Source organism: Glycine soja, chromosome 10 (assembly GCF_004193775.1).
Source record: "Glycine soja cultivar W05 chromosome 10, ASM419377v2, whole genome shotgun sequence".
In the NCBI taxonomy this organism is placed as follows: domain Eukaryota; kingdom Viridiplantae; phylum Streptophyta; class Magnoliopsida; order Fabales; family Fabaceae; genus Glycine; species Glycine soja.
The window spans coordinates 46,685,461-46,713,271 of record NC_041011.1 but is presented as its reverse complement, the minus strand read 5'-3'; the positions used below and the strand labels follow the sequence as shown (position 1 = coordinate 46,713,271).

At 31.5% G+C, this 27,811-nt stretch overlaps 4 protein-coding genes across 10 annotated transcripts; 3 read left to right on the top strand and 1 right to left on the bottom strand.

The window, feature by feature from the left end:
- Positions 1–256: 256 nt before the first annotated feature.
- LOC114371996 (ras-related protein Rab7-like) lies at positions 257–6,381 on the bottom strand. Its single transcript, XM_028329357.1, has 7 exons — positions 6,157–6,381; positions 6,052–6,078; positions 5,718–5,817; positions 5,453–5,599; positions 5,213–5,293; positions 4,981–5,126; positions 257–705 (listed from the first exon to the last, which is right to left on the bottom strand). The coding sequence occupies exons 1-7, from the start codon at positions 6,207–6,209 to the stop codon at positions 639–641; spliced, it is 621 nt and encodes a 206-aa protein (XP_028185158.1). The 5' UTR covers positions 6,210–6,381; the 3' UTR covers positions 257–638.
- A 3,655-nt stretch (positions 6,382–10,036) lies between these two features.
- LOC114369376 (tRNA pseudouridine(38/39) synthase-like) lies at positions 10,037–17,529 on the top strand. 7 transcript variants are annotated; one of them, XM_028326597.1, is made up of 15 exons: positions 10,037–10,266; positions 10,487–10,546; positions 10,723–10,813; positions 11,149–11,221; positions 11,778–11,823; positions 12,046–12,156; positions 13,432–13,516; positions 14,148–14,244; positions 14,837–14,897; positions 15,036–15,166; positions 15,426–15,543; positions 16,537–16,660; positions 16,868–16,975; positions 17,068–17,142; positions 17,354–17,529. In XM_028326597.1, the coding sequence occupies exons 1-15, from the start codon at positions 10,210–10,212 to the stop codon at positions 17,395–17,397; spliced, it is 1,281 nt and encodes a 426-aa protein (XP_028182398.1). In that variant the 5' UTR covers positions 10,037–10,209; the 3' UTR covers positions 17,398–17,529. The 7 variants fall into 7 exon arrangements, 4 of the variants coding, with proteins under 4 accessions (XP_028182398.1, XP_028182399.1, XP_028182400.1 ...); XM_028326598.1 differs by having other exon boundaries at positions 10,141–10,266; positions 14,151–14,244; XM_028326599.1 differs by having other exon boundaries at positions 10,141–10,266; positions 16,868–16,957.
- Positions 17,530–19,709: 2,180 nt separating this feature from the next.
- Positions 19,710–22,544, top strand: LOC114370085 (probable F-actin-capping protein subunit beta). Its single transcript, XM_028327369.1, has 8 exons — positions 19,710–19,981; positions 20,062–20,132; positions 20,769–20,882; positions 21,124–21,206; positions 21,296–21,369; positions 21,542–21,661; positions 21,897–21,992; positions 22,162–22,544. The coding sequence occupies exons 1-8, from the start codon at positions 19,853–19,855 to the stop codon at positions 22,246–22,248; spliced, it is 774 nt and encodes a 257-aa protein (XP_028183170.1). The 5' UTR covers positions 19,710–19,852; the 3' UTR covers positions 22,249–22,544.
- A 2,973-nt stretch (positions 22,545–25,517) lies between these two features.
- LOC114369646 (lignin-forming anionic peroxidase-like) lies at positions 25,518–26,856 on the top strand. The gene is made up of 4 exons (XM_028326879.1): positions 25,518–25,749; positions 25,826–26,017; positions 26,122–26,287; positions 26,367–26,856. Exons 1-4 carry the CDS (start codon positions 25,534–25,536, stop codon positions 26,762–26,764), a joined length of 972 nt encoding a protein of 323 aa, XP_028182680.1. The 5' UTR covers positions 25,518–25,533; the 3' UTR covers positions 26,765–26,856.
- The last annotated feature ends 955 nt before the right edge of the window (positions 26,857–27,811 follow it).

Here is a 27,811-nt window from a genome sequence, read left to right as displayed (position 1 = left end):
ATTCATCTCAAAATCTACACCAAAAAATCTAACTAGTTGCAACACTTACCACAAGATTGGTGGTCACTTCAGTCCAATTAGATTAGCCAATTTAAAACAAAACTAAGTTTGTTTCATATTGTATGTGCAGTAATAATGGTCTGTTTGTCAACAGAAATAATTCGTAATTCAGCTTAACATTTAATATTAAATAAATCACATAGATGAATAATAGTTTATTAGAACCCCTAAAGTCCGTATATGTGACGCCAACAAAGATTAATGTCTGCTAAGTAGCATTCAAACAAAATATGAACATTCTATGGTCCATGCCGCATCTCAAATTGACAATCAACGGATAAAAGTTCAAAAATTATTTAAAACATTCCATGGTCCATGCCTCATCTCATAGGTCATGGTTTATTAATGGAACATGCTTTTCCTGCGTGTACAACATTCTCTAGCTTCGTCCTTCCTAAAACAGGACTACAATAAATGGTACAGTTTATCAAAATGGCAACCTCAAGGTACACAATAACAATTTACTCGCACAATCAAGACATACAGTATGCACTAAATGACCAAAAAGAATTTGAAGAGTTTCAACTTTCAACTACAGCATTAAGGGGAATGCATAAAAATTATTCAGTATCTCCAGATCAGCATGCACATCCACTCCTCTGCTCATTCTCTGGAACTGCTGCCTCAGGAATCCCTTGAAAATATCTGCAATTGAAATTGAAACAAAGAGTTATGAAGTCAGCTAAGCAGCAAAAATTAAATTGGAAATCAAATTCTTATGTTTGGAACATGAATATTTAATATCATGTTATATTTTTACGGTTTCACCCTTATAATATAATCTCTCTCACTCTGAATAATTAAAAAATCCATCCCCACCCCCTCTCTCTTCAATAATACAGTAAGAGAATCATCAACTTGTGTCTACTCTATTTCCTTCACTAACAGTGTTATTAAATAGCAGCCATGGTGGCGCCAAGGTGTGGTGGATTTTTTGCCTGCCAACCGCTATAGGCAATTTATGAAGGGAAGCCTGTCATAAGGCACAATGGCGTGTTTATATGCCGGAATTTTGGCCTTCAGCCATTAATAAAACCGATGTATATACATACATTCTTTTTCCTGATGGCTCAAAATTATGAATATCACACTAAACAAAAGGCTGTTCTTTTAATTTTCAAGACAAAAAGGCCAAATACACAAATGGGATATGTAATATTGAGGAGCAAACTTCAACCAGTTCCTCTCCATTTCTTCTATAAGATTTTCATCTCAAACAGGAAAAAAAAAATAGAGCAGTGGCAAGAATTCACAATCTACATTGGAGAAAATATTACTATAAGAACCAAGTGAAAAACAGAATGTAATACCAAAATATAAATATCATCTCATAAGTCATACGAATACACAGTTTTGGATACTTACTATCGGCTGCATAAAGAAATAATTGAGTGGCAGGTATACAATTCATATTTTTTAACCAAACAGAGAAATCCCAGAACAGGAAGACATTTGAAGACTCTATTAGACATTATGACTCCATAAAAGACCAGATAATTTGGCCATCTATTTTTCACAGCATTAATCAAGTTTTTTGATTCAATATTGCCTCTAGAAAATGGAACATCAAACTTTCTAAAATATCAACTGAACTGAATACTTTTTGGCATTGGAAGTTTAAAGACAAAAGAAGCTTTTGATTGAACGGTATCATTTCCCAAACAAGATAATCTCAGTTGTACTTTTGGCATTGATACAAGCATTGTTAGCATGTTTGAAGTGAAGCAGTCATAATAGCATAATATCACATACACAAACATGTGGGGAATATAGCAAGTTATAGCAATGCGTTTTCATGATAAGTGAAAGGATCAAATATTGACCCTTGGAGATTATATGAATGGTTAAAATTAGAACTTAAAGGACAAATGATCACTAGAAAACGTCGCATGACTTTAACTTCTGATCTTAACCATACATGCTCTGTTCTCTTTTCCTGAAAAACCAATTTAGGCAAAGATGACCATTGAGGGTAATAAAAGATTACTTGATTGGCTGCTAGACAAATAAAATGGTGTCACAGAACATTTGCTCCAATAACTGAACATCAAACCGAATATAGCAACTGAATGAAACATTTCCTTTATAGGTTTTTGAATCTGCACAACTTGTTTTTCAATATTGACATTTGACAATTGGTTTTAGATTGCTACTACTTTAGATGACTTCTGCAATTTCCTTGGTTGTTGTTTTAATATCTTAAGCTCCTTCACTATCAATTTTTTTAATAAGAGTCTTCCTCACAAATCACGATTACTTTCTTTCTAGTTTCTAGACAGTAGACACATTGATTTCAAGGAGAATTTGCCAAAGACAATTGGATTTTTTCACAATAGATTCCATTCCTATAAATGGGTTTAATGCCTCGAAATCAGCAGTATCAATGAAATCAATGTCTTCAATGCATATTCCGATTCTTTCCATCCGCTAACTTTCCACCTTTGCTTTTTCACCCCCATCTTTTCTTCCATAGTCCAAAATTTTGAATTGGTGGCTTTATCGTTTTCATAGATTTCACTAGAGTTGGTAAAAACAAGTTTGACTCAACAAGTCAACCCATTTAACCCACCAAAAATGACAAGTTGAGTGGCAGCTTATGTAAACTAATAATCTTGCAGGTTGTGTAATGGGTTCGCCATTAAGTCAATTTTATTGTTTCAGTCTATGTTGTTAAACTCAAGATTCTACCTAGGATCGGGAGGGAGGTGAAAACTCTTAACTTGGGGATCATAACTAGGAAAGTAGGATCCTATGTTTTTACCTAAAATGAAAAATTACACTTATATATGCAAAAAAGAACAACGTAAATAAAGAAAATAACTCTAAATCACAATATTAAAACAAAATTAAGTTGAAAAACTATAATCAGAAAAGCGGGGCAAAAGCCCTTATTCTTATTTTTGTTGTTGATACGAACGTTGTGTTGTTGACCTTGTTAAGGAAGTAGTTCTTGAACAAACTTGGGCCAAACTTGTGTTCCAAAGTTGGTCCAAGCTGTAATTCAATGGATCCTGTAACAATACAATGACAGGGTGGAATTGGAATGGGTCTAGAACCTTGTGGAAGACATATTCTCCACAAAAGACAAGCTGAAAACAGTTGCTACAGCCAAAGGGTGGCACAATTGGTAGCGCAATAGAAGGCGTAGGTGGCAACAGACCAGGCGTGGTGTGGTGGTCCAGCAGTTGCAACATGGAAGATTTGCAAAGGGATAAGGAGAAGGTTACGAATGGGTAGGGAAGGGCTTCACAAATGAGAATGAATGGATTTTCGGCTTGCTCTACCTCACTGGAGATCGATGATCGCATGATTGCACACAGAAGATTGCAATCCCACTTCAATCTTGCTCACCAGCAATCTCGCCAAGGTGTGTTCAACTCATAGGATCCTAAGAGGTAAATTGTGATTTTAACAACAATGGTTTAAATAACTTGGCCAACCCCCCCTAACTGCTTTTTTTTTTTTTCAAATGATAGCCATGCTACACAGCCTAACCCACTATTAAAAAATTGATGGGTTGACCTTCACATAAGTTTAAAAAAAAGGGCAGTTGACCCACCATCCCACCATTGGCCTAGGTTGACCAGTTTTTCCATCTAGAAATCATGTATCATATATAAATGGAAAAGCTGCTTCCCACAAACTAACTACCACTGTTCTTTTTGGCCAAGCAAAGACAAAAGCAAAAGTTAAAGCTAGTTTCATATGTTTTATGGACAAAATTCCACCCTGAATTCTAGACTCAGCTTTTATTGTCTTTGTAATGTCATTCTATAAGAATCCAATTAGTTTCAAAAGGTTTGGAGAAAGAGATTCTCATGGAAAGACAATACAAAGGCAATACAAGTTGATCTGATAGCTTTAGATGCAACTATAAAGTAGTTCCATGAATAAGATGGAGCTACTAGTTCAAAAATTGAGAGTGCAAAAGATGGGGAAAGGTCAAAACCATTGAATATTTCTATTCTTTATTTCTATTAGTTTCAATACTATTACTTCAGTACAAATTTTCAATTAAAAATAAAGAAAAATAATAGAATTAATCTATTTTTAATTACTATGATACACACAAGAAGAAATGTCATCATCTTTAGCAAATTCTCTTCCAAAGCAATCTGCAACTAGAAAAGATTTCCAAGATAATTAATAAGAAAAAGAAAAAGATTATCAAGAGAAAAGCTTCTATTGCATACATCATTACCAAAGAAGTTAGGACATTGCAGAAGCCATGTGCAATAGTAGTAACTCAAAACAAGTTATCAACATAGAAGTTGTTGTGAAAAACTGAAAATTTAGGTTTTCATGTGGCTAATCAAGTTCTTGCGAGATCATTTATTGCCTTTAATGAACACCATCTTTACAAGAAAATGGATGAGTTTGGATATTGCTTGTATCAAGGCCAAAAACACATCTAAGATGTAGTCCTGTGATTGGTTGAGTAATTAGTATTGACTTGTACAAAACACTAAGATATAGTCAATGCTTCCATAAGATGGAGCTCAAAAAGAGATCGTAACTTTCAAATTAAAACCTTTCCAAAGACCTTAATGGCACTAGCAATCTTCTGTGCTGTTGAAGATGGTTTGGAAAATTACCTTGACATCTTTCATATGCATAGCAGCTAATTAAGATTTATTTTAGATAACAAATTTTTTACATTAAGTCAAAAGCTTTGGCAAAATACAGAAGTATGTGCCATGCAATGCATATCAGTGAACCATCTTCTATTTCTAGCACTTCATTGACATTCCAACAGCGAGTGCCTGTAGATATGCCTTATTGCATACTGGTTGTATATTAATCTTAAAGCACAAGTAGTACTAGCATCATAGCCAACAGATGGTACATGTCTTGTTCAATTATATAGTACTACAAATTATATTTGTGTACATCTTCATACCAATCCAAAGTTCAACTTACATGTCTTGTTCGTGCTCATTGGCTAGAGCAGCCTTGGCAATACACAGGAATGCAGCATCAACATTGTAATCCTCTTTTGCAGATGTTTCAAAGTAGGGAATATTCCCTTTTGAGGCACACCAGTCCTTCGCTTTCTTCTCAGAAACCTGTGTTTAAGATAAGTATACATTTTACATTTACACAGATAAAATAAGAAAACTTTGAGGAGTAACAGTATTTGCCTAGTGCCTACCACTCGACTATTCCCACCGTCAATATCGATCTTGTTTCCGAGTAAAATAAACGGAAATGCCCTTGGATCAGGAGGGTTTGCCTGGATCACAAATACAGTGAGAACATAAATCTAAACAGAAAGTCCAATATTGGTAGGTCATACACAAGTGTGAGACAATTTGTCGATATTGTGAGCACACACTAGCTAGTAGTCAAACCAGTAAGAGATATAGAGCATTTAGAAAAGAACAAGAGCAACCTGTTTGAGAAACTCCTCGTGCCAGTTCTCAAGGGTATCAAACGATTTCATCACATTCACATCATACACAAGAACACAGCAATCGGCACCTCTGTAAAATGCAACCCCGAGACTCTGGAATCTCTCTTGCCCAGCAGTGTCCCATATCTACCAACCAGACATACAACACAACAAATTGAAACACAACACAATTTTCGCAACAATCCTAAAGCAGCAAAAATAAAAAGAATACTGAAATACCGTTGAAACAGGAAACGAAACCCACTTGTAGAGTGACAAGTCTGTCATCAATCTGAAGCTCTTTGGTGACAAAATCAGCCCCAATGGTAGCCTTATATTGCTGACTAAACTTCTTGTGCACGTATCTACACAGTTAGCTAAGGTCCACACAGAACTAAATTCCAAATAAAATAAAAAAAATAAAGGACATATAAAATTATAAAAATAAAAAGCTATAAAAAAATATCATCAAATTAACCACAAACACAAATCTAATCAACTTTACAGATGCACTAATATAATTATAATAAATCATTATAATGAATCAAAGCGAATCAGAAAAGCGGTGAGAAAGTGCGACGCGCGCCGCGTGAGGATACTGATTCATCAACGAGGTCTTTCCAACCCTGGCAATGGCAATGAACGAATCAGATTTCTCGGGTTTGGAAAAGGGTGGTGTTGCAGGGAAAATAGAAAGAACGTACCCGCTATCGCCGAGAACAATGACCTTGAGCAAGGTTCGCCTGCGCAACGACATAGCTGTGCTTACGGTGGGGGTGCAACGCACTCGATGGTTTGGTTTGGTTTCGCTTCTTTATTTATTTGGGGGATTAGATTTTATTCGACGGTCAACTACGAGCACAAAAGGGAAAAAGGGACACCATTTTCGATCGCTTTCTGCACTGTTCCTCTTGTACTCGACCCACTTCGCCAAAAACCATATAAAGTTATAAAAAAAAGGGGGAAATATTTTTTCTTTATTATAAATCAATTTTATGGAAAAAAAAGGAACAAAAAAATCTTACGTGGTTGGTCTATTCATGTTTAGATTATAATTGTGAATTATTATGGATGATGTGTCTTTAATTAATTATTAAATAGATTTAAAGGTAAATTAGTTAAGACATCAATTATTTATGCGAGAGGTGTTGCGAGGTAAAGTTACGAACCTTGGATGAATGATACCATGCCACTTTAGAGTTAGAATGCGTTTGATTTATTAAAACAAATGAATTGTCCGGCATAAAAATATTTATTTAATGTAATTTTAAAAATAATTAAGGAATAGTATAAAATAAATAATAATGGATTGGAAAAATGCTTAAAAATTTGTAATTTATTTAAATCTCTTATAACTTTTTAGTCAAGTATTTAATAAAAGTAAAAATATAATATTATTTCTATTTTTTTATTTTTTTCATTATTTCACATTTTTTTTATTTTTCTATATGCGCTTGTTTTTTTTAACTTTTCTCTCCAAACGTCATACAGTGACTGTGGATGAGGACATCTTCTCTGTCGACGAGGATCCTATGAATGGTTGTTATTTTCTTTTTACTCATTATTTCTTTCTTTTTATCTCGCGCCATCAGGTCTTGCGTCCAGTAAGTATTAGGGATCGTGTCTCTTCCGTGAAGGTGTCTCTCCTTTATTACGTCGTCAAGGTACTATCAATTCACCTAAAATTTTATCAAATACATAAGTATATCAAATAAGATATAACACAAAATTACTTAAAGTATATATCAATCATTAAACAGTGTATAATAAAAAGTTAATTTGTGACTCAATTACTTATTTTCTATATGTCCTACTTTTTTTTTACAAATCAAACACATCTTTAATAATTCCGAATTCCGAGGTGAGTTGGTTTGCATAACAAAAACAATACTAACAAAATACACCCCAAGATTCCACCATAATTATTTACAACTTTTGTATAGCAATTGTTAGCTTATTATGTGTTATGTTATGAGAAAAAAGGTTTATAGACTCGTATGGTAAAATTTATATTGATATCCAATTAGGATTTATTAGTAAGATGTAGGATAAAGTTTATTGATTTTTAAATATTTAAATATAATTTTATTTCTATAAATTTAGGTAATTGTTATTTTTAATTTTTTTTTAAATTTCATTTTTATTAGTCTTTTAAATTTTTAAAAAGTTACTTTTAATCCATTTCATTATTTATATTAATGATGTTATAATTTGTGATCCTTTTATACCATCATAAATATTTTTTAAGATGATTTGTGACAGTTTGAAAAAAATTATATGTAAAAATTTACAATAATTTTACATTAATATTTTTATTTTTTTTCTTTAAAATCGTCCAAATATATAAAAAAACTATCACCAAACCATATAAGTAAAATATTTTTGTGATTTTAAATTGCTAGAAATCATTTTTTTAAAAATAATATTTTTATGATTAAAAACTATCACAAAGTTTTTGAAACTATGAACACAATAAACAAAGACGCACTAAAAATAATTTTTTTTAAGGACTTAAAAACAATTATTCAAATTGAAAGTACTAAAAATATATTTAATCTATTTTAAAATATATAATTACTAAATCGGAGCAAACCAGATGGGGAAATTGGTTCATCAAGTGGTTGGTTCAAATAAATTATATTATTAATTCAGAAAAATCAGTTTAAAAATTAGAAAATTGGTACATAAATTACAATAAAAATTTATAATAGGAAGATTTTTATTTTATAAAAAACGAATAATCAAGTTGAAGAATTTATAAACTTGTTAATATTAGGCAAGAATTGCATTATCTTATAAATGAGATAATTGTACGTTACTGCACAATTTAGTCAAACAAAAATGATAACGCCATTATCTCTAACATTATATTTTTAGCATTTTATCTATAATTAACTAAAATTTGTTGATAAATACTAATTTTGGTAGATTTTATTTCTAAACCTGGACAACAAATTATTAAATGATATGTGAAACTCACTAAAATTAGTAATTTTTAGCAAATTTTAATCAATCACAAAAAAAAATATTTTAAAAATTATCTGTGTAATTTATCTTTAGTCAAATTTGCAAAACACTTTAAGAGAGTGGCTATCTGAGGAGTTGGTTGGTGACACTAAATTACTGATGTTGAAGATTGTGGGGGGTATTTGGTTTGCTCTAAATCAAAGTGTTTTTAAAAATAGAAAACTAGATTGTAGCTAGGTGATGAGCAACGTCTTTAACCTCAGAATATTATTACCTAGTCCGAATAGTCAAATTCATGTTGAGTCAACGTGGAAGAAGCCCCCAGATTGTATTTACACAATTAGAAAGGATACAATTGTCCATGATGCTCAAGGAAATGTTTGAGACTGATTAGTTCAACAGTGAAAAAAGAAAGACGAGTTAGGAAGATCTTTGTTTCATGGTTTGGTGGAAGATTGTTGCAGGTTTATGCCAAACTCTTACGTGAATAGTTTGTGATTCACACTGAGAGGGGACAATAAAGTTCCTCATTATTTACTTGTTTTGTCTTCTACTTATTTAGAATTCGGGAGATCCATATGATGTGTCTCCTATTCATTCTCATTAATGATTTCAAGCATTTATCCCTCGCATTACTTTTTCAATTTTGCACATTTTTTAAAAAGTTTCCTTTACACACATTTTAATGTTAGATTTGTTTTTTTTTTAACACCGTGTATATATATATATATAACTTCTATTTTTTAAAATCATAATATTTTGTTCAGAACTTGATATTTTTAACCTTTTTATTTTTATCAATTATTTTTAATAATTTCTATGTCTACAGTTCTTCTATTTTTATACAAAATATTTCCTTTTAAATATTTTTATTATTTTAAAAAAGTATGTTAACGTTAAACATTTTATATTTTTTTAGACCTTATTATATTTGTTCCCTTTTATATATTTTTAACTTTATTTTATTTTCCTAAGGATCACCACCTTTTATTATAATTTTTAAACTTCTATTGCTATAATTTTTTTCATATTTTTCTTAAAATTACCTTATTGCAATTTCAAAATTTTTAAGCATTAATTTTTAATTTTTTTAAAACATTACATGTTTACCTTTTCATTTTTTTAAACATTAATTCTACACATTTCAACCTTTTATTTTTAAAATGCCCTCTTATTTTTTCACTTTTTCTTTTATAAATTTTGATTTATTATCATTATCAATATTTTATAAATATTTGTATTTTAATATATTTTTATTAATATAAGAAATTATTTCAATAAGCATAAACCCTTTCAAATGCATGCCTCTTGTCTTGGGCCCTGTATGATCACACTTAATCTAATAGTGTTGGCAGGATTAGTCAATTGAAACATTATCAGTGAAATTGAGGATCGAACAAAGAATATGATTTTTCAAAAAATTGAAAAAATAAGTAACTAAAATTGTGAATTATAAATGAAAAACAAAAAAATCAATTTAGCAAAAAAGGAATGAACAAAATTAATGAAATTTTAAAAACAAGAAATAAAAAAAAAATTGAATAGCAAAACTTGAGAAATCAAGAAAGTAAATAAGAGTGGGATTAAGCCAAAATAAAACAAAACCTGAATCCATTGGTAGGTAGGTTATTTTCCTATCAAAGAATTAAATTACAAGTTCATGGAGTCGGTGAAGGTCCTATGCTCTTTTGCGTAATTTGAAAACAAAACCTAACAGTAACACCAAGTAGAGCTTGTTTTCCATTCCATCTGCACCGAACTGCGGTGTAGTGTTTGTTGGTGTCTTGAGCATGGCGACGCAACTGAGCGATGCGGAACTCATAACCAGCTTGCAAGCCAGGGTCAAGGTATTTTTCATTCAATTTCAGCCAATTTTCCATGTTTTTTTTTTTTTTTGGTTTTCAGTAGAATTATTCTTGGTTTCTGCAACTATATATCCTTTGCTTTTGTTGCTGTTTGTTTGTTACTAGAAACTGAGATCACCTTGAACAGAAAAACCAGTTACATTTTTTTGGGCTTGCATATTTAATGTGATTTTTCCTTCTGATTTGTGATTCATACTATTAGGAATTAGAAGCTGAGAATGCAAAGTTATTGTCCCAACTTGCTGATTGCCGCAGTCACGAGGTTAGCTAGTAAACTGTTTCATAGCTATCTTCGCGTATTTTTTACTGTGTTTTTATCTTTTTGGCCATTGGAGTCCAGTGATAGTTTTCAGCTTTGAAAAATTAACCAATGAAAAAGAAAGAGGAAGGGGAGGAAACTGCATTCTTCAGTGCAATTTGTTTGAATTTGTGATGCAGATGGAGAAAAAAGTATATGTCCCTGATGAGAGAGGCGGGAAATCAAAAAAAGGCAACAGGAAATCTGAAGAGAAGATAGAGAAAATGCCAGGTTCCTTTTTTTCTATTTTTTTCTTTAGGGGACTATACCTCTCCCTCCCCTTTATTTATTTATTTTTCAAAATTATATAAAATTTGAAAATATAAGCTCCACTTCTGTTCTTCAGTAAAAACTTTGTACTATGTCTGATGAACTTCATAACTTAATAATTTCAGTTGTTTTTTTTTTATGCATATGCTTTGTTTCTGTTTTTCAGCTCCAACAGTGTTTGTTTAAAAAATTATTTCTGGCCTATGTATATGGGTTTCCCCTCTTTCACTTCTGGCTTCTATCAGTTTAGTTAAACAGATCAACAACTTTAAATTAGCTTTTGCATCATGATACAGGCTATAACACAAGGTTTATGAGTCATCATAGCAGGAGATATGTAGCTTTAAAAGTCATGTACTTTGGAAAAAGGTATATACTATCTCTGTAATATCTGGCTTTGTTTTCTGTCTTAACAATTTACCTCAGCTTCTGTCTGAGTTATCGTGAGGTTGAGAGTCAAGCCTTTCACCTCAGCCTATGTATTTTCTCAACCAGTGGGAACTGGGAAAAGGATTTTGTTGCTGTTTTCCATCTTATCAATTTCTGCTGAGGTGCTGATCTATATTGAAAAGACAGATTTGCATATTTAATATAAATTATTTCTTTAATGCACGCACACACACAAAATATTATAGAATTTTGATTTATCAAGATCATGCTACAATCTATCAATTATAGATTTCTATTTTAGTAAGTATTTTTTTATATATCTTCAGAGCTTGCTTTGTAGGTGACGTATGATAGATCCTTCATTATGTGAAATTCCCATGATTATTTAGTTCCATATGATAGATCTTTAAAGCTTTTTTCTGTTTTTTATTCCCTACCATTTTGCTGATTTGGTTCTTTACAGTTAGATGCTTATTGAATTAAATTCCATTGATAAATAATATTAAGGTTTTTTGACTTCCTGTTAAAAATACAGGTTTTATGGTTTTGCTTCAGAGGCACAAATGGAACCAACTGTTGAGGTTTGTTTTTTCAAAAACCCAAGCCAATAATTCTCAATCTGCACAAATTGATCATGAGTACCATGAAGCAGAATTTTCAATATTATCAGTTTATCTAAGATTATTATTTGTTCTGGATGAAGTATTATGGTTGTCATCTCTGAGGATAGTTTTGTAAAACCATTGAATGGCATTGTGTGTGAATGGCTCTGTTTTATTTATCCTTTATCATTTTTCTTGCAGTCTGAACTTTTTAAAGCTTTTGAGAAAACAAGGCTATTGGTTGGCGATAAGAAGGAATCACAGTATTCAAGATGTGGTAGAACAGACAAGGGGGTTTCCTCTGTTGGACAAGTAAGTTGATGCACAAAAGAGTAAAAGAATAGAAAGGAAGTGCTTTCTATTAGCAATGACTGATGCATAACATGATTAAGAAAAGCTAATTTGATCTTTTCTATTTTTGTATTAAGATACCCTAATAAATAATGATCTTTGTCCTTCTAAAGAGTATAGACCTATATGGCAAATGCTATGGAAGAAAAGATGAGGTACTTTTGCTGAGCGCCTCAATAGAGATAGAGAGAACTATAGAGGAAATTTCTAAACAAGTTAATATATTATAATTAACATTGGGGCTCTTTATCTTTGGGGGAAGACCTTTGTATGGGCGATTTATGCTTTGCTTGGGATTTCTTCATCTCAATTGACTTTATTTTCCCTTCCACTCTATCACACGCAAGGTTCCATCATTTCTTGGGACCTTCATTTTTCTTGAAACCTGAATGAAGACAAGTAACTGGATTGGAACCTCTGTTATTGTTGCTAAACTCAGTGCACTTGTATTCTTTAAATGGTCAAACGAATTTGGATCCTTGATTCTTCTGGTGTGTGTACATGTAGATTATTTTTCCAATTTCTCACTAAGTCCCCCAAACCATGAAAAATTATCCTTAAAATAGCCCCTTTGGAATACACTTGCTTATATGGTTTTAAGTCTTGAATCTGGACAGAATTGGTCAGTAAGATCGATTGTAATACTATATCACTAAAAGTTGCAGTTCATTGACCAAATATTACTTTATCTACTAGTAGGCATGTGATGTGTTATCGTAGGTTTAGAGGGATGTCATGGTAAATAATACTACCTCTGGTCCTATATATAAGAAACAATTACCTAATTCATCAAAACCAATAAAAGTAGTTAGATTAGTTAGTTTGCCATAAATTTTAATTTTATTCCAAGACTACCCTTGACATCAAATGATTTAAGATAATTAGGACCTAGGAAATTTAGCAATAAAGTAGTCCTATGTTTCTTATAATTAGGACCTAGAAAATGTTACCTTATTTCTTATATATAGGACTGGAGGTAGTATCTCTATAGATTTGGCCTTTAATTGAGGTTAATGGTGTTGTGTGATCTATGTAGACAATCTCACCTAGTGCAATAAGGCTTTTGTTGTTGTTGTTGTTCTTCATTGAATGAGGTCATTGAAGTGGGTAGGTTAAATGTCAGTGTCAAATTTCTAATTGTTGTATTTCACTATTGTACTGTTGAATGGTGGAGCTTCATATAATCTGTTAATTCATTATTTAATTGGTTCTGATGATGACAACATTTTGAAGCAGGTGATAGCTCTTTTCCTAAGATCAAACCTCAAGATATCTGAAACAAATAATGGAAATTCTGGAGTTGTTTTGGATGAGCAACATGGTTAGCGGAACAATCTTTTTAAAATAATTTTTTCTCTCTATTGCTTCTGATTTTCATCATTTTTTAAGAATTTAATCTTGTTAGGCCGAAACATTCTTAGCATGAAATCCATACCATATTTGTATTAATCTAAAGCCATCAAGTCTTGAGGTGTAGTTAAAAGTTAAAACTTCATGCTCGGAGGTGGTAAAAATGGTTGAATCGCGATAAATATTTAATCTTTCTGGATTAGCTAATTTTCCTCCTTTCATTCCTAAGGTAAGTGGAGATATTCAATTGTATAATACTAGTAACCAGTAATAAGATATTTTGTGCATCATAGATATCAAGAGGATTACTTGAGTGGTAGATTTGTTGCTATAGGTTTGGGGCCTATGCTGGTTATACAGTATTTATTGTTCAGTTCATGTCCATTGAGTTGTATATTGCTGATGCCAAAATGATGGTGGTGTCCTATGGTTTTAGACAATTATCAATGTAAATACAAATTTGTAACATTTTTTTTGACAGTTTTATAATTATCAAACCATGCTCTTAACTTTTTACTGCATCCTTTATATATCATTGACATCTGTGTGGAAAATTATGTATCTTTATTTTCCCCTTTCATAAAACAATCCTTTTTTTGTAGAAGGGGAAATAGATTATGTTAGAGTGCTAAATCGTGTCCTTCCAAATGACATTAGAATTATGGGCTGGTGTCCTGCTCCTGTGGATTTCCATGCAAGGTTTGTATGCATTTTTTAAAACTTTTCCTTCTTATATGATGATTAAATTATACAGAGAATAATGATTGCAATAAACTATTCTTAGGTGGGTTTGAGCCTAAATCGACCCCAAAAATTAGTTCATAGGGTGAGGACTGTTCCCCACTTATATACTCTATCTTGGCACTATCTCTAACCAATGTGGAACTTGGGTTGTCATCCACGCACCAAGCCCAAAAGGGCTGGGCATGAGGGGGTGTATTGGGAAAAACCCAAGTACCACATTGGCTGGAGATAAGGATAAGATAGAGTATATAAGTGAGGTGCATCCCTCACCCCATGAATTAGCTTTTGGGATTGAGTTAGGTCCAAACCCACATTCTAAGAACAATGCTGGACAAGGGAACTACTTTCCCTTGTGGCCACACTGGACATAGTTGGATTTTGGGGTAGGATAGTGATGCAAGCTGAATTGTCTGTATTTACTGACGCTAACCTTCATATTGTGAAGATCTTTTGCAATAAATTTAATTTAACTCTTTACTTAATGAAGCTTGATATCTTAAATAATTCTATTTTCTTATCGTGTTCCATGTTTGCTTTTTCAATACAGGTTCAGCTGTTTAAGCAGGGAGTATAAATATTTCTTTTGGAAAGAAAACTTGAACATCCAAGTAGGAGATCAATTTTGCTATGCAGTTTCTATAATTTCTTGAACCTTGTTTTGTCTTTCTTTTTCTCTTTCCAATCATTTTAAAGATTTTTGAAGCATGCGATCTGTAAACACTTGTCATTGATTCTTATCCCATTAGGCCATGGAGAGTGCTGGAAACAAACTTGTAGGAGAACATGACTTTAGAAACTTCTGTAAAATGGATGCAGCAAATGTGCACAACTACAGGCGGCGCATCAAGTTGTTTGAGATTTCTCCTACAGATGTGAGGTTAAGATTGGTAGACATTTTTCTTACCCTCATCCTTGTGTTTCTGTATGTGCATTTTTGCTGGCAAGAAAATAGAAATATGTAGGAAACCAACACTTAGAAATTTATGTAAATTGGATGTTGCAAATGTGAACCACTATTAGAGTGTTGCAGCTTATCTTAATATTCAATATATCCTGAACTTATGTGAAGCTAAGATTGGTGGAACATTTGCCAGTTTTTGGGCTTGAAGTCAACACTTTTTCCCATTTACCTGCAGGTACAATGATAATCAACTTTGGGTGATCAAGATAAGAGGTAGTGCCTTTCTATGGCATCAGGTTCGCTGCATGGTTGTTGTTCTATTCATGGTTGGCAAAGGTCTTGAATCTCCAAATGTGGGTACCTGACACCCTTTTATATAAATCACTTCGATAAAATTTGATTTTTATCATAATTTATGCATTATTTTTACTTTATTTTGGTCCTATAGTAGGTGTATTAAATACAAATAGTAGCCAAGAGAGGTATTAAAATTTTTGGTCCTATAGTAATGCATTCTTGTGCAACAACAGTAGCCAAGAAAGGTATTAATTTTTTTTTAGAATGTATTAGTTGAAAAAATTCTGTTACTGTTGTACAGCATAATTGTTTTTATCATCTCGATGTCTGAATTGAGGTTTTGATAGTCCTCTCAAACTGCTGCAATCATACATCAAATATTTTAACACTTGCACAATCAACCATGGAGAGAGACCTTTTCTACTGAGAGTATTTCTCTCTCTGGGATTCTATGCTTTAGCTGTTTAGTATATCCTACATTATCAGGGGGTACAACTCATTCACACGGGGGATAGACCTATTTAAATGTTTGTTAGGAAATTGTATTGCCTTCTTGCTTATGATGGTGTCACCTAGGGATAACAATAGGATTCAAACTCAATGGGTATCATAAAAAAGTACCCATTGGTAGAGTATTTACCTAATAAATGGGACTGGGCTTGGATATGGGTAATTATCCACAAGACTTCATGTGTACAGGTGAGGTGAGAGTATGCGTACTATACTAACCAATCCTACCCGTACCTGCATAATATATTTATTATATACTTTATAACTAGAATTTGAAAGTTTTTAAATAATTTTTTAATTGAGTTGAAGAATTCTATTTATAATGCTTTATAATTAGGCATTGATTATCTTTGAATATTTTCTTCAATTAAGTTACATATTTTACTTCAATCAATGCTCTTCTTTATTAGTTTTTCATAATTAATATTATTATTATATTAAAATTAATGTTAAATCCTAGGACAGTTCATCTCTACATATGGATTTCTTATTCTGTAGTTTGAGATAATAAGTTGTCAATTACATGCTTAAATTTGAAGGTGATTGATATCCTACTGGACACTGCTAGGATCCTAAGGAAACCCCAGTACACTATGGCTTCAGAGGTTCCATTGGTTCTTCAGTCCTGTGAATTTGACAACATTAAGTTTATGTGTTCATCAGGTATTTCTGATTTGTAAGACTTTTGAAGTATGGTGACTGGCTGGTTAGTTGGATTCCTTTCCGCAGATCTTGTGCTAGTTTGTTAGCATATTAATGCCGTAAACTTTGGTTGCATCCAAATTCCAATATCTTCTTTGCTTGCCTATTGGGTCTTTTTTACTTATAAAGTTTGACAACTTGAATTTATTTAATTGATTGCATATCTAGAGGCGGGAGAAGCGTTGCATGTACACTTGGTGAATGAATGCCAAATTTACCAGCTTCAAGCTGCAATCTTTCATGAAGCTCTTCTTAATTGTGTGCCTCTATCAAATGGTGTTGCAAATGCGTTAGCAAATTACTTCCCAATTACTTTGCTTACTTTTATTCACAGTGATCTATTATACTGATAACCCTTCCTTTTCCAGATCAAAGCTTGCTGCATTTTCAAGGATCCAAGAAGAAAGTTTCCCATGTCCCTCTTATGTCACGACCAACTGAGCGTAAGTTCTGTCTCCTGCAATATTTTGAAATTTTTGTAAAAATTACTTAAATGAATGGTATAAATGGAACGTGAATGCATTGTTTTCTTCCAAGCTCCCCACCAAATTATATTCACGAAATATACTTCTTTTTTTTTCTTCATGTAAACGAAATATACTTCTTGGTTCCTTCATTCTGACTGCTTTCTTTTTGTTGTTGAATCAAATCTAGCATCATATGAAGAACGCCGAGCCAAACTCAACACAGTTGCATGAAGATTTCGTTGGTCATCTCCATTATATAATCTGTTTGGGTCAGCATTTGTAAACTTGATTTTGGATGATCATAATTTTGTAAAATTGATTTTGGTTAAATCAATATGAATTTTATTGTTTTTGTCTTTCAAATCTTACTAAATTTGGTAGGAAATTATTAATTTATTTGAATAAATTGAAGTATATGGATTTAATATTTTATCCTACTAAGAGTATGCTTGAATAAACAACTTAATCAAGCATCTGTGGAATTTGCTTATCATGTAAACACTCATGTATATAATCAAATAGGAAGTAAGATTGAATTATTTTCATAAATTATAAGTTGTTTTCATCAGTTATTTTGAAGAACTTATTGAAATGAGTTAAAAAAAAAAAAGAGAGAGGTTATACAAGTACTTATGATTAAAATAAGTTGAAATAAAATTAATAGGTTTTTTCAAATGCCTTTTAAGTATACTTTTTTTTCCGCTTTAACCGGGCTTCTTAACAGATACAATTTGGGGGTACTGGTTAGGTGAATGTCTTCTTTCAGAGAGGTAAATCCAGAATTTTATTTGGAGTTATAATTCACTCTTACTTTTTTTTATATTGATATTTTTCATCATTTAGTTTACTTTTACCGTAACAAATCATTATTGGATTACTAAATAGACCATCTAACAAGATAAAATCAAATTAATTTTATATTTAATGAGCTTTCTTTTTTTACCGAATAATGAGCTTTACTTTTTTATCGAATATTAAATGAGTTCTAAACATATAATATGATTTCTAAATTAATCGACATTTCATTTTTTTTTCTTCTTAACGAGTTCCACGTAAGTTGTTCGTTAAGACAAATTAAATAAATTCAAATAATTCCTCTTTTAAAGATTCCAACAACAACAACAAAAAAGAAGATTCCAACAACAACGTAACTATCGATGCAAATTACTTTAGAAGTTTAGATTCTACTATTCTAGGTTGCATTTTATCTTTTACTATAAGGAAATGGGATGGTTCTCACTTATGCAGTGCTGCCTTTCATTGACGACTGATACGTTGAGATGTGCAACCCAATATCGATGAACATGAGAGCTGAATGATTATGACACTCGCAATTTACCAGTGTATTCTAGATCAAATTTTATATATCAAGAGTTTTTTACTGTTCATAATAATAAAATATTATATGATAGACAAATTCACATAAATCATTTCAATCTATCTGGAATTCAGACTTGGTGGGATGACTTTGGTAAAACAGACAAAAGCTAGTTCCCAACACTTTGCTTGTCTATGTCTCCAATCTCGGGTTCCTAATCTGGCAATGAGCATGTGGCAAAAAGTTGAACCACCCAAACAACAACTAAAGCCTTTTCGTTCCTCTTTCTCGGTGATGGCGGGTTAATCATGATTCATGACCCTATGCTTGTTATCATATGTATGGGTAGGCATGGTCGCAGTCGCCTACTATTCATTCAATTTCAAAGTGAAAAATCCTTTAGTATCAAGAATGATTGGTGAGTGGAACCCATCTACACCCAAAAGTTTCAAATTCTGGATTAGATTAATCATCATTTATATAAATAATATCTAAAACCTATAATATATTTTTATACTATAAATTATAACTTAGAGAGCCTTTTTGTCATTTCATTTATATCAAACAACTTTATAATATTACTTTCACTATATTTCTTATGTTTCTCTTAAATCAAACAACTTAATATTTTATTATACTTTTTATTCTATTTCTTCCTTTTCAAATGATTTTTTGTGTTAATCATGTTATTAGTGATGATTAATATTCTTTAAAAAACCTAACTGAATCACCTATAATGTAATCATTGAAAAACCTTAATCAATATCTCACCTAAAGAAATATAATTTAAGACCACTAAAACAAACAACTTGTTAGTCTTTTTAAATGTCTAACTTTCATTTTCATCTATTTGAGAATAATCATTTATCACTTTCAAGTTATTTTCTTTCATTTTTCAATTTAATTCAATAAATTTTTCAAAAAGAAATTATCAATAGTTAAAAAATATTATATCAAAATCTAAATTATTCATACTAAATTTAAGACATAATTTATATGTTCAAAGTTATTTATTTATTACAAGTTATAATTATAACAAAAATATATATTTAAATTATATTAATGTATTATAAATTTAAATAAATATAAAAATATTTATCTTTTTATCAAAAAAATTAAAATACAAGAGTCAAAAGAAAATAAATATTGTATGTATCATATTTAGAGAGAAAATTAAAATGTAAATACTATTGTATTCTTTTGACTATAAGGAAGAGAGAGAGAGAGAGAGAGAGAGAGAGGTGGTGGAGGGAAATTCGGATAAAAAAAGAAGAAAGCGAAACAAACTTAAAACGGGTAGACAGAAATTGTTGTGCATCACTCGCGTCGACGTCTGTGTATGAATGTGTTTGTGTTGTGAAAGAGAAAATGGAAGCTGTGATGGGACTGATGCGGAGGATTCCGCCGAAACACACAGAAACAGCTCTGTCTGCGCTTCTGAGCCTTATGCCTCACCACTCCTCCGATCTCCTCTCTCAAGTCGATCAGCCCCTCCAGGTCTCCCTTTTCTTCTGCCCTAAATCTTTCCTCAATTTTCTAATGAATGTTGTCTCACGATTTGCTTTTCCAACTTTCAGGTTCTGTGCGATGTCGAATGCGGCAAGGAGTTCATTTTGTGTGAATACAACAGAGACGCCGACTCTTACAGGTTCATTTCATTTTTCCATAATCATCCCTATTTCTCTGGTTTTTTCTAACAACTCTTTTTTGTTAAGCATGTTTCACTTTTATCAAGTATTTTTAGTCAATTTTTTCAATTGTTATGAAGTATATCTAGTTAATTTTTTATTTATTGAAATCATCTTTGAGTAGCATGTACCGAAGGAATGTGACATCTAATAAAACCTCAAACCGTGTTTGGTATAGCATTTAAATTTAAAACATCGGCATTTTCTTTTAAAGGGGATTTATGTAGAGGTAAAGATATAGCAAGTTGGTTGTGCCTGGGAGAAATATCAGAGAAAGAGAGGGAAAATGGAATAAATGATTTTCCACAAAGATTAATATTTGTTTAATTCTATGTTTTTAATCTAAATGAAATTTAATATGTTTACTGGTCTTTTGATGAATATGGCTGTGTAATATAAAAATAACAAAATATTTTGTGGAAAACACGATCTTGAAATGGAGACCAGTACCAATATTTAATTTTTGTTGCTGGGTAGTTCAGTTCCTAGACAGATCTGTAATTTATTTCTCGGGAGTGTTCCCCACAATTTTCCCTTTTTAATGTGTTTACTATTCAGGGACGGTTTAAACTTATTGTTGTTGTATATCTCTGCAGATCACCTTGGTCAAATAAATATCATCCACCATTAGAAGATGGGTCCCTCCCTTCTTCAGAGTTGCGGAAGCTTGAAATCGAAGCAAATGACATATTTGCAATATATCGTGACCAGTGAGGTCCTTTACTTACCTCATCTTTAGAGCTTATGTGTTTTTTTAGATGTCTAATTAAGAAACCTTTCTCCCTGATTAATTATTATTTATTACCTAATTTCCGCTTCTTCTTCTTTCCAAAGAAAATGAATTGAAGATCATGATCATGTTTGTGTTGTTCTTCTTGCTGTCTATCTGAATACAATTATTGAGCTATTTTGTTTTAAAACAATATGCACCATTAATGGATAATATCATAGGTATTATGAAGGTGGCATTTCATCAGTTTACATGTGGGAAGATGATAATGAAGGTTTCGTAGCCTGCTTTTTAATAAAGAAAGGTGGGGCTGTTATTTGAGTAAACTCTAATGCTACTCATCCTTTTGACCTATTTTCTGATGTGATATTTTTTGCAATTCCATGATTAAAGATGGCTCAAAGACAGGGCAGGGTCGACGGGGATATTTAGAGGAAGGTGCATGGGATGCTATACATGTTATAGAGGTAAAGTATCATTCCATTTATAAGACTAAACATGATAAATGCAGATGTATAATAGTGACTTTCAATAGATTGGGAAACTAAAATATCTCTGTTTAGTTCTAATTTTTCTGATTCTTTTCTTGCAAGTTTATTTCATTAATTCTTAGTCCTCTCATTTTTTTTGTTAATTTAGGTGGGACCAGAGGAAGAAGAAAACACCAATTATCGGTTAACCAGTACAGTTATGCTGACTCTGACTACAAATAATGAGTCATCAGGAACTTTCAGTTTATCTGGATCAATTAGACGTCAGGCAAGTTTTGACAGAATTAGTTCTTGTTGGCAATTAGATCATTTAGTTAACGCTTGCATGCTAAGTTTTTTCTGTCTTGAGAAGCCACATAATGAACAATGCACCTTCATTGAACATTGAATTAATTACATGGTTCTTGTTTGATAAAGTCCATATATCTATATGCTTTTTAGCTTGAGGCAACTTTTTTTTTAGTTTTTTCTTAATCCAAAATTAGTTTTTCCTTATATTTTAGATGAGTATGAAGCTATCAGTTGCTGATGGTCATCTTTGTAACATGGGAAGGATGATTGAAGAAATGGAGAGTAAGCTGAGGAACTCACTAGATCAGGTACTTCTTGATTATACAGGATTCAACTGCGTGCTTGTTGTATTTGAGATCAGCTTCTTTACTTTTTGTTCTTTGATGGGGAAGGGTTTGGGTATTTATCAAATTTGATATTCAGTTCGTTTGTGTCTATGACATTTCAAACTATAAGGCATGTTAATGCATGTTACAGGTATACTTTGGCAAAACAAGAGAAATGGTTTGCACACTGAGACCACCATCTGAAGTGGCACAGATGAGAATGCCTGATAGCGCCTGAGAGCTGACGTGTCGTTACTTGGCGTATAAGAGAGAAATTTACTTTGTTTTCTTCATATGTTTTTGCGTGTTGGCTGGTAACTTGTGTCACAGTATTTGAAGGTAGGTAGTTTCACAATGGTTGGTGGTTCGGGTGACCATTGTTTTACAGAGGTAGTTGTGTTTGTTGTTTGAGTGTCAATTGTTGTTTTCTGTAGTGGATAAGCATCATGTTTGTTGTTGATACTTGACTGATGATTCAACAAAACAGTGAAATTCCAAAACTGCTGCCTATGAAAATGCTTGACATGATACGCTTGTGTGGAAATGACCTTTCAAAATCTCGTGCCACTACAAGGTGGATTATTATTTCATCATTATTGTCATTAATTTATTATTAATATTAACAAAAAATTGCGATATTAGTTATGATATTTAGAAGTGAAATTTAATTTTTAATATTATAAAGTTATGAATATTATGTTATTTTTGTTTAATATTGCAATACATATTATATCACAAAATAAATAAAGAATTAGGAGTAATTATTTTGTTAAGAAAATAATCAACATGTAAACATTATCACTAATACTTTCACTTTCTTAGGAATATATTAATACAAAAATTCGTTGAATAGAAAAAAAAAAACCAAAATATTCAACCTCAAGGAGTGGACCATGTGAAGTAAAACATGGTTTCACATTTGATAGATGGCAAGTTTAAATTTCAGTTGTGTTTTTAGGATGAGCTGTAAGTATATTTATAACTATTTTGGGTTCGAAAGCTTCTTCTGCCTTAGATTGGAGCGTGTCATCTCCTTTTCCTAAAAAATTTCTTCATAAAAAATCAACATTATTCTTATTAATTATTATATGAACATACGGATCGAAAGAAAAAATATAGTGCAATAAAAAAAAAGTGTCATATATTTGGAAACAAAACAAATTAAACATGCAATTCCTTGATGAATGATTTATTTTTGGTTACATAGATTTGTTTTTTTGTTACAATTCGGATCAATATGAAATAGAAACAACATATACAATTGAATGAATAAATAAGAATATTGAAGAGGCTTACAAAGAATAGTGAGAAATGCAACAGTAGAATTTGACTTAGTTGATAGAACTGCAAATCTTTCTTATGATTCCTGCTGAAGCAGTTAATGGTTGAATATCTCCCATTTTAATCATAGCAGCTGCGAAGTCGGACTTAAAGGTTGTAGGCTTATTGCTGTATTCGGACACAATAGAATCTGTAGATCCTCCACTAAACCGAATTTGATCTGATTGAAGAAGACCCTTCTGAATCAAATTCTTGAAGTAGTTGTTGTCGAAAGAATTGGGTGTGACCAAGTCTAGTGCTGCCGTCCAAAAGCATCAATCGAAAAAAAGGGTACCTGCCTATTCTATAATAAGTTTAAATCATTTTCATGTTTTCTAATTGATTCCAAAATCTATCCTTAACTCAGCAAACTAGAATTATCAATTTAAATTTAGAATTCAATAACAACTCTAAGCCACTTTCATATTCTTTTGGAATGCTTAGGATCAATAATCAAATAGGCTTCCACTCAACACAATGAAGCTCAACCAAAGCAACAATGCATTCATATAGACTAAAGGCTACGAATTAAATTAAAATTATTTCTAACAAGTTGAATTAGAAAGTCATGTCAAAATTTCCTTAACCTAATATACTTATTTTCAATTCATAACATCCAAAGTTATTTTAAATCGTTCTTACAATCAGTTCATTAAATTCCAATAGACTTTTCCATTTAAGTCTTGGGTGGAAACAATTTATAAGATTTATAAGTCCAGAAAACCATTTATACAAAACAAGTCACAATTCATATTAACACTTACTAAGAGAAAGCAATTTCAAAATCTCAAAAAATAATCAATTATGATTGAAATCAATGAGTGAGTTAGGTACCTTAACATAAGATTAAACCAACTTCCTTATTGACACATAGGTATCTTAGAGTTGTTTGGTTTGATTTTAAATACTATTAATTTGAGACTCCAAGTGTTGTAATTACTAATGTTAGAACTTCTTAAGATATTACTTTTAGGTATATTGTTACTTGTTTCACCTTTTTTTTTCATATATATTTTTACTACCATGTTTATAATATTAATGAATCACATTTTGTTTATTTGTTTCAGCAAATCTGGTTGAAATTAAGCTTATTACAAGAAATTAGTTTATAGGAAATATTTTGTTTTAATTTGTATTAGTCTATTTTAGAATATTATGTTGATGATATTAAATGAATTAATTTTACTACTTTCATACATTTGATAATATTGTATTAATTGTATTAAATATCTGGATGAATCATGATATAAAATAGTAATTCTAAACAAAAAAAAAAAAAGATCAAATTTAAATGGTAACCCACTGGTCCAAATCAAACCAAATCGTTCATGAATGTGTTGAGTTGGATTGAGTTTCAAAAAAAAATTATGAAAATTAAAGAGAACTAAACTGATCAAATTTGATTGGATTGAGTTCTGAATTTGACCAAAACTGACCTTAACTAGCTCACAAACACCCTTATTTATCAGCATATATGAAGAAGAAATCCTATAATATTAGGTCGAAAGAAAATATTCATAATTTATTTTAAAGATCAAATAAATATATAGTCTTCAGAGATATATTTCATATATTTATATTTGAGTAGTTGAGTTATACAATTTTTACGATTTTTTTTTATCATTCATTTTTTCTTTTCATATATCTTATGATGATTCAATCACATGCATTAAATCTTTATTTTCTATTTATCCCACTTTTTTTCAATTTATATTTCTCTTATTTGTAAAAGTATTATACCGAATATAGTTTCTTTGATTTATTTTTTATGCACTAGAGCATTGTGCAATAATTTTCTAGGAAACTAACCTGAACACCATTACTGAATGCAAGGTACGAGCGAGAACTTGTCATCTCCTTAAGTGCATGCATTTTCGTATTAAGACATATTCAAAAGGAAAAGTCAAAATGTCAACTTAATTAACATCATATCACGTGAGCTGGCATTGGCGATAAGCAACCAATGAAGAATGGGTCACAATCACAAATCACAAATCACAATGTCAAAAGGTTTCATACATATATACATAGTATTTCATACGCCACCAGCTTTAGTACGCACCGGCACCGCGTTGTAGCGGATTTTAGTGACTATGACAAATTCTCACTCTATCAAATGTACTATAAATTGATCACCATTGCAGCCTCTTTTTTCATACATTTATTAATATTCATATTTTTTCCTGTTATACGAAACTAATTCATGGCGTATAGAACTTCTAGTATCACAAGTTCGTTAGTCACATTGGTGCTGTTAGGCACAATATTATGTGATGCAGAATTGTCTTCTACGTTTTACGACAGTGCTTGCCCCATTGCACTCAGCACCATAAGAACTGTGATTCGCAGTGCAGTATCTGCGGAGCGCCGCATGGCTGCGTCTCTCATTCGCCTTCATTTTCATGATTGCTTTGTTCAGGTACATATATGTTGATTTATTAATTGCATGCGTGTGCTTAATTAACTTGCTAATCCTAATTCGAACCATATTGCAGGGTTGTGACGCATCAATTTTGCTTGATGATAGCTCCTCTATTGAGAGCGAAAAGAGTGCACTTCAGAATGCAAACTCAATAAGGGGATATAACATCATCGATCAAGCAAAATCTGAGGTGGAGAAACTATGCCCCGGAGTTGTGTCATGTGCTGACATTGTAGCAGTAGCAGCACGTGATGCATCATTTGCTGTAAGTCACTGTAACAAACTAGCTAGCTATATATACGTTAATTAATTTCATGGTTTTAACTAACTAAATAATTAACATGCATTTTTTTTAAAATTATTGATTAGGTGGGAGGTCCATCATGGACTGTGAAGCTTGGACGAAGAGATTCAACCACTGCAAGCAAAAGTTCGGCTACTAGTGACCTTCCACGATTCACAGACGATCTTGACACTCTTATCTCCAGATTCAATAATAAGGGTCTCACTGCCAGAGACATGGTTACTCTATCCGGTAACTACTTAATCATCAAGCTTCACAATTTTGACTTAGACAATTATTAAACAAATATATGTTATGAAAACATATGCAGGTGCCCACACAATCGGACAAGCTCAATGCTTCACATTTCGTGGAAGAATATACAACAATGCAAGTGATATTGATGCAGGATTTGCTAGCACTCGCCAACGTGGTTGTCCATCCGTTAGTAATGATGATAATGACAAGAAATTGGCATCACTAGACTTGGTCACACCCAATTCTTTCGACAACAACTACTTCAAGAATTTGATTCAGAAGAAGGGTCTTCTTCAATCAGATCAAGTTCTGTTTAGTGGAGGATCTACAGATTCTATTGTGTCCGAATACAGCAATAAGCCTACAACCTTTAAGTCCGACTTCGCAGCTGCTATGATTAAAATGGGAGATATTCAACCATTAACTGCTTCAGCTGGAATCATAAGAAAGATTTGCAGCTCTATCAACTAAGTCAAATTCTACTGTTGCATTTCCCACTATTAATTCTTATTTATTCATTCAATTGTATATGTTGTTTCTACTTCATATTGATCCGAATGGTAACAAAAAAACAAATCTATGTAACCAAAAATAAATCATTCATCAAGCAATTGCATGTTTAATTTGTTTTTCAATTGTATATGTTGTTTCTATTTCATTTTTATTTTATTTGGTGAATTGTTTCTATTTCATATTGATCAAGGAATTGTAAGTTTTGTTTTGTTTCTAAATATATGTGTCGCTTTTCTTGCACTAATAGATTCTCTCTTTCAATCCATGTATATGTATGATATTAAGAATAATACGGCTTTTGTTTCTGTTCAAGGAATTTTGTGAATATTTTTTCCGTATTAATATATTTAATAACCAGCTGAAAGTATTAATGATAATATACTTATTTGATTTTCAAAAAGAATATATTACCTTTAAAAAAAAGAATATATTAGTCTTCTACCGTTTCAAACTATAAGGCATTTTTTTTTTACAAAATTATAAGGCATGTTAATGCATGTTAGAACGAGGATTGTATAAATATTGTTTATTTTTGTATAATTAAAATTTAATATTAAAAAACATTTTCTTCATCTGACTACCGATACAACTATTTTGTTAAGTTTAAATAGAGTATGAATACCTTTTAAATTATAAAAAAGAAAAACCAATATTGTTATAACTTATAATTTCCAAAACCGGATTTGAACCCATGACCAACAAGTCACCAAAGCACAACTTTACCGCTGCACCAGGACTCGTCCTCTTATCTGGGCGATCAATAAATACAATAAATGTAATATTAATTTAACATTAATTTTTAGTGTGAACCAATAATAGTTTTGTTTCCTTAAATTTAATCATTCACTAAATTAGAATTAATAAATGTAATATTAATTTATACATTAATTTTTGTCAATCATCAATCAATCAATAATTTTGTTTCCTTAAATTTAATGTAATTTATTCAATTAGTGAAAATGTGATTAAGCTTATATTTTTAGCTGAAAATACAAAAATTAATTA

Coding starts and splice junctions, on each gene's coding strand:
- LOC114371996 (XM_028329357.1), bottom strand. CDS start 6,209: ATGTCGTTGCGCAGGCGAACCTTGCTCAAGGTCATTGTTCTCGGCGAT. Junction 5,818..6,051: donor AAGACCTCGTTGATGAATCA/GTATCCTCACGC, acceptor CTAACTGTGTAG/ATACGTGCACAAGAAGTTTA. Junction 706..4,980: donor AATGAGCACGAACAAGACAT/GTAAGTTGAACT, acceptor TTTCAATTGCAG/ATATTTTCAAGGGATTCCTG.
- LOC114369376 (XM_028326597.1), top strand. CDS start 10,210: ATGGCGACGCAACTGAGCGATGCGGAACTCATAACCAGCTTGCAAGCC. Junction 10,547..10,722: donor CTGATTGCCGCAGTCACGAG/GTTAGCTAGTAA, acceptor TTTGTGATGCAG/ATGGAGAAAAAAGTATATGT. Junction 11,824..12,045: donor AAATGGAACCAACTGTTGAG/GTTTGTTTTTTC, acceptor TTTTTCTTGCAG/TCTGAACTTTTTAAAGCTTT.
- LOC114370085 (XM_028327369.1), top strand. CDS start 19,853: ATGGAAGCTGTGATGGGACTGATGCGGAGGATTCCGCCGAAACACACA. Junction 21,370..21,541: donor ATGCTATACATGTTATAGAG/GTAAAGTATCAT, acceptor TTGTTAATTTAG/GTGGGACCAGAGGAAGAAGA. Junction 21,993..22,161: donor TGAGGAACTCACTAGATCAG/GTACTTCTTGAT, acceptor TGCATGTTACAG/GTATACTTTGGCAAAACAAG.
- LOC114369646 (XM_028326879.1), top strand. CDS start 25,534: ATGGCGTATAGAACTTCTAGTATCACAAGTTCGTTAGTCACATTGGTG. Junction 25,750..25,825: donor TTCATGATTGCTTTGTTCAG/GTACATATATGT, acceptor ACCATATTGCAG/GGTTGTGACGCATCAATTTT. Junction 26,288..26,366: donor AGACATGGTTACTCTATCCG/GTAACTACTTAA, acceptor AAACATATGCAG/GTGCCCACACAATCGGACAA.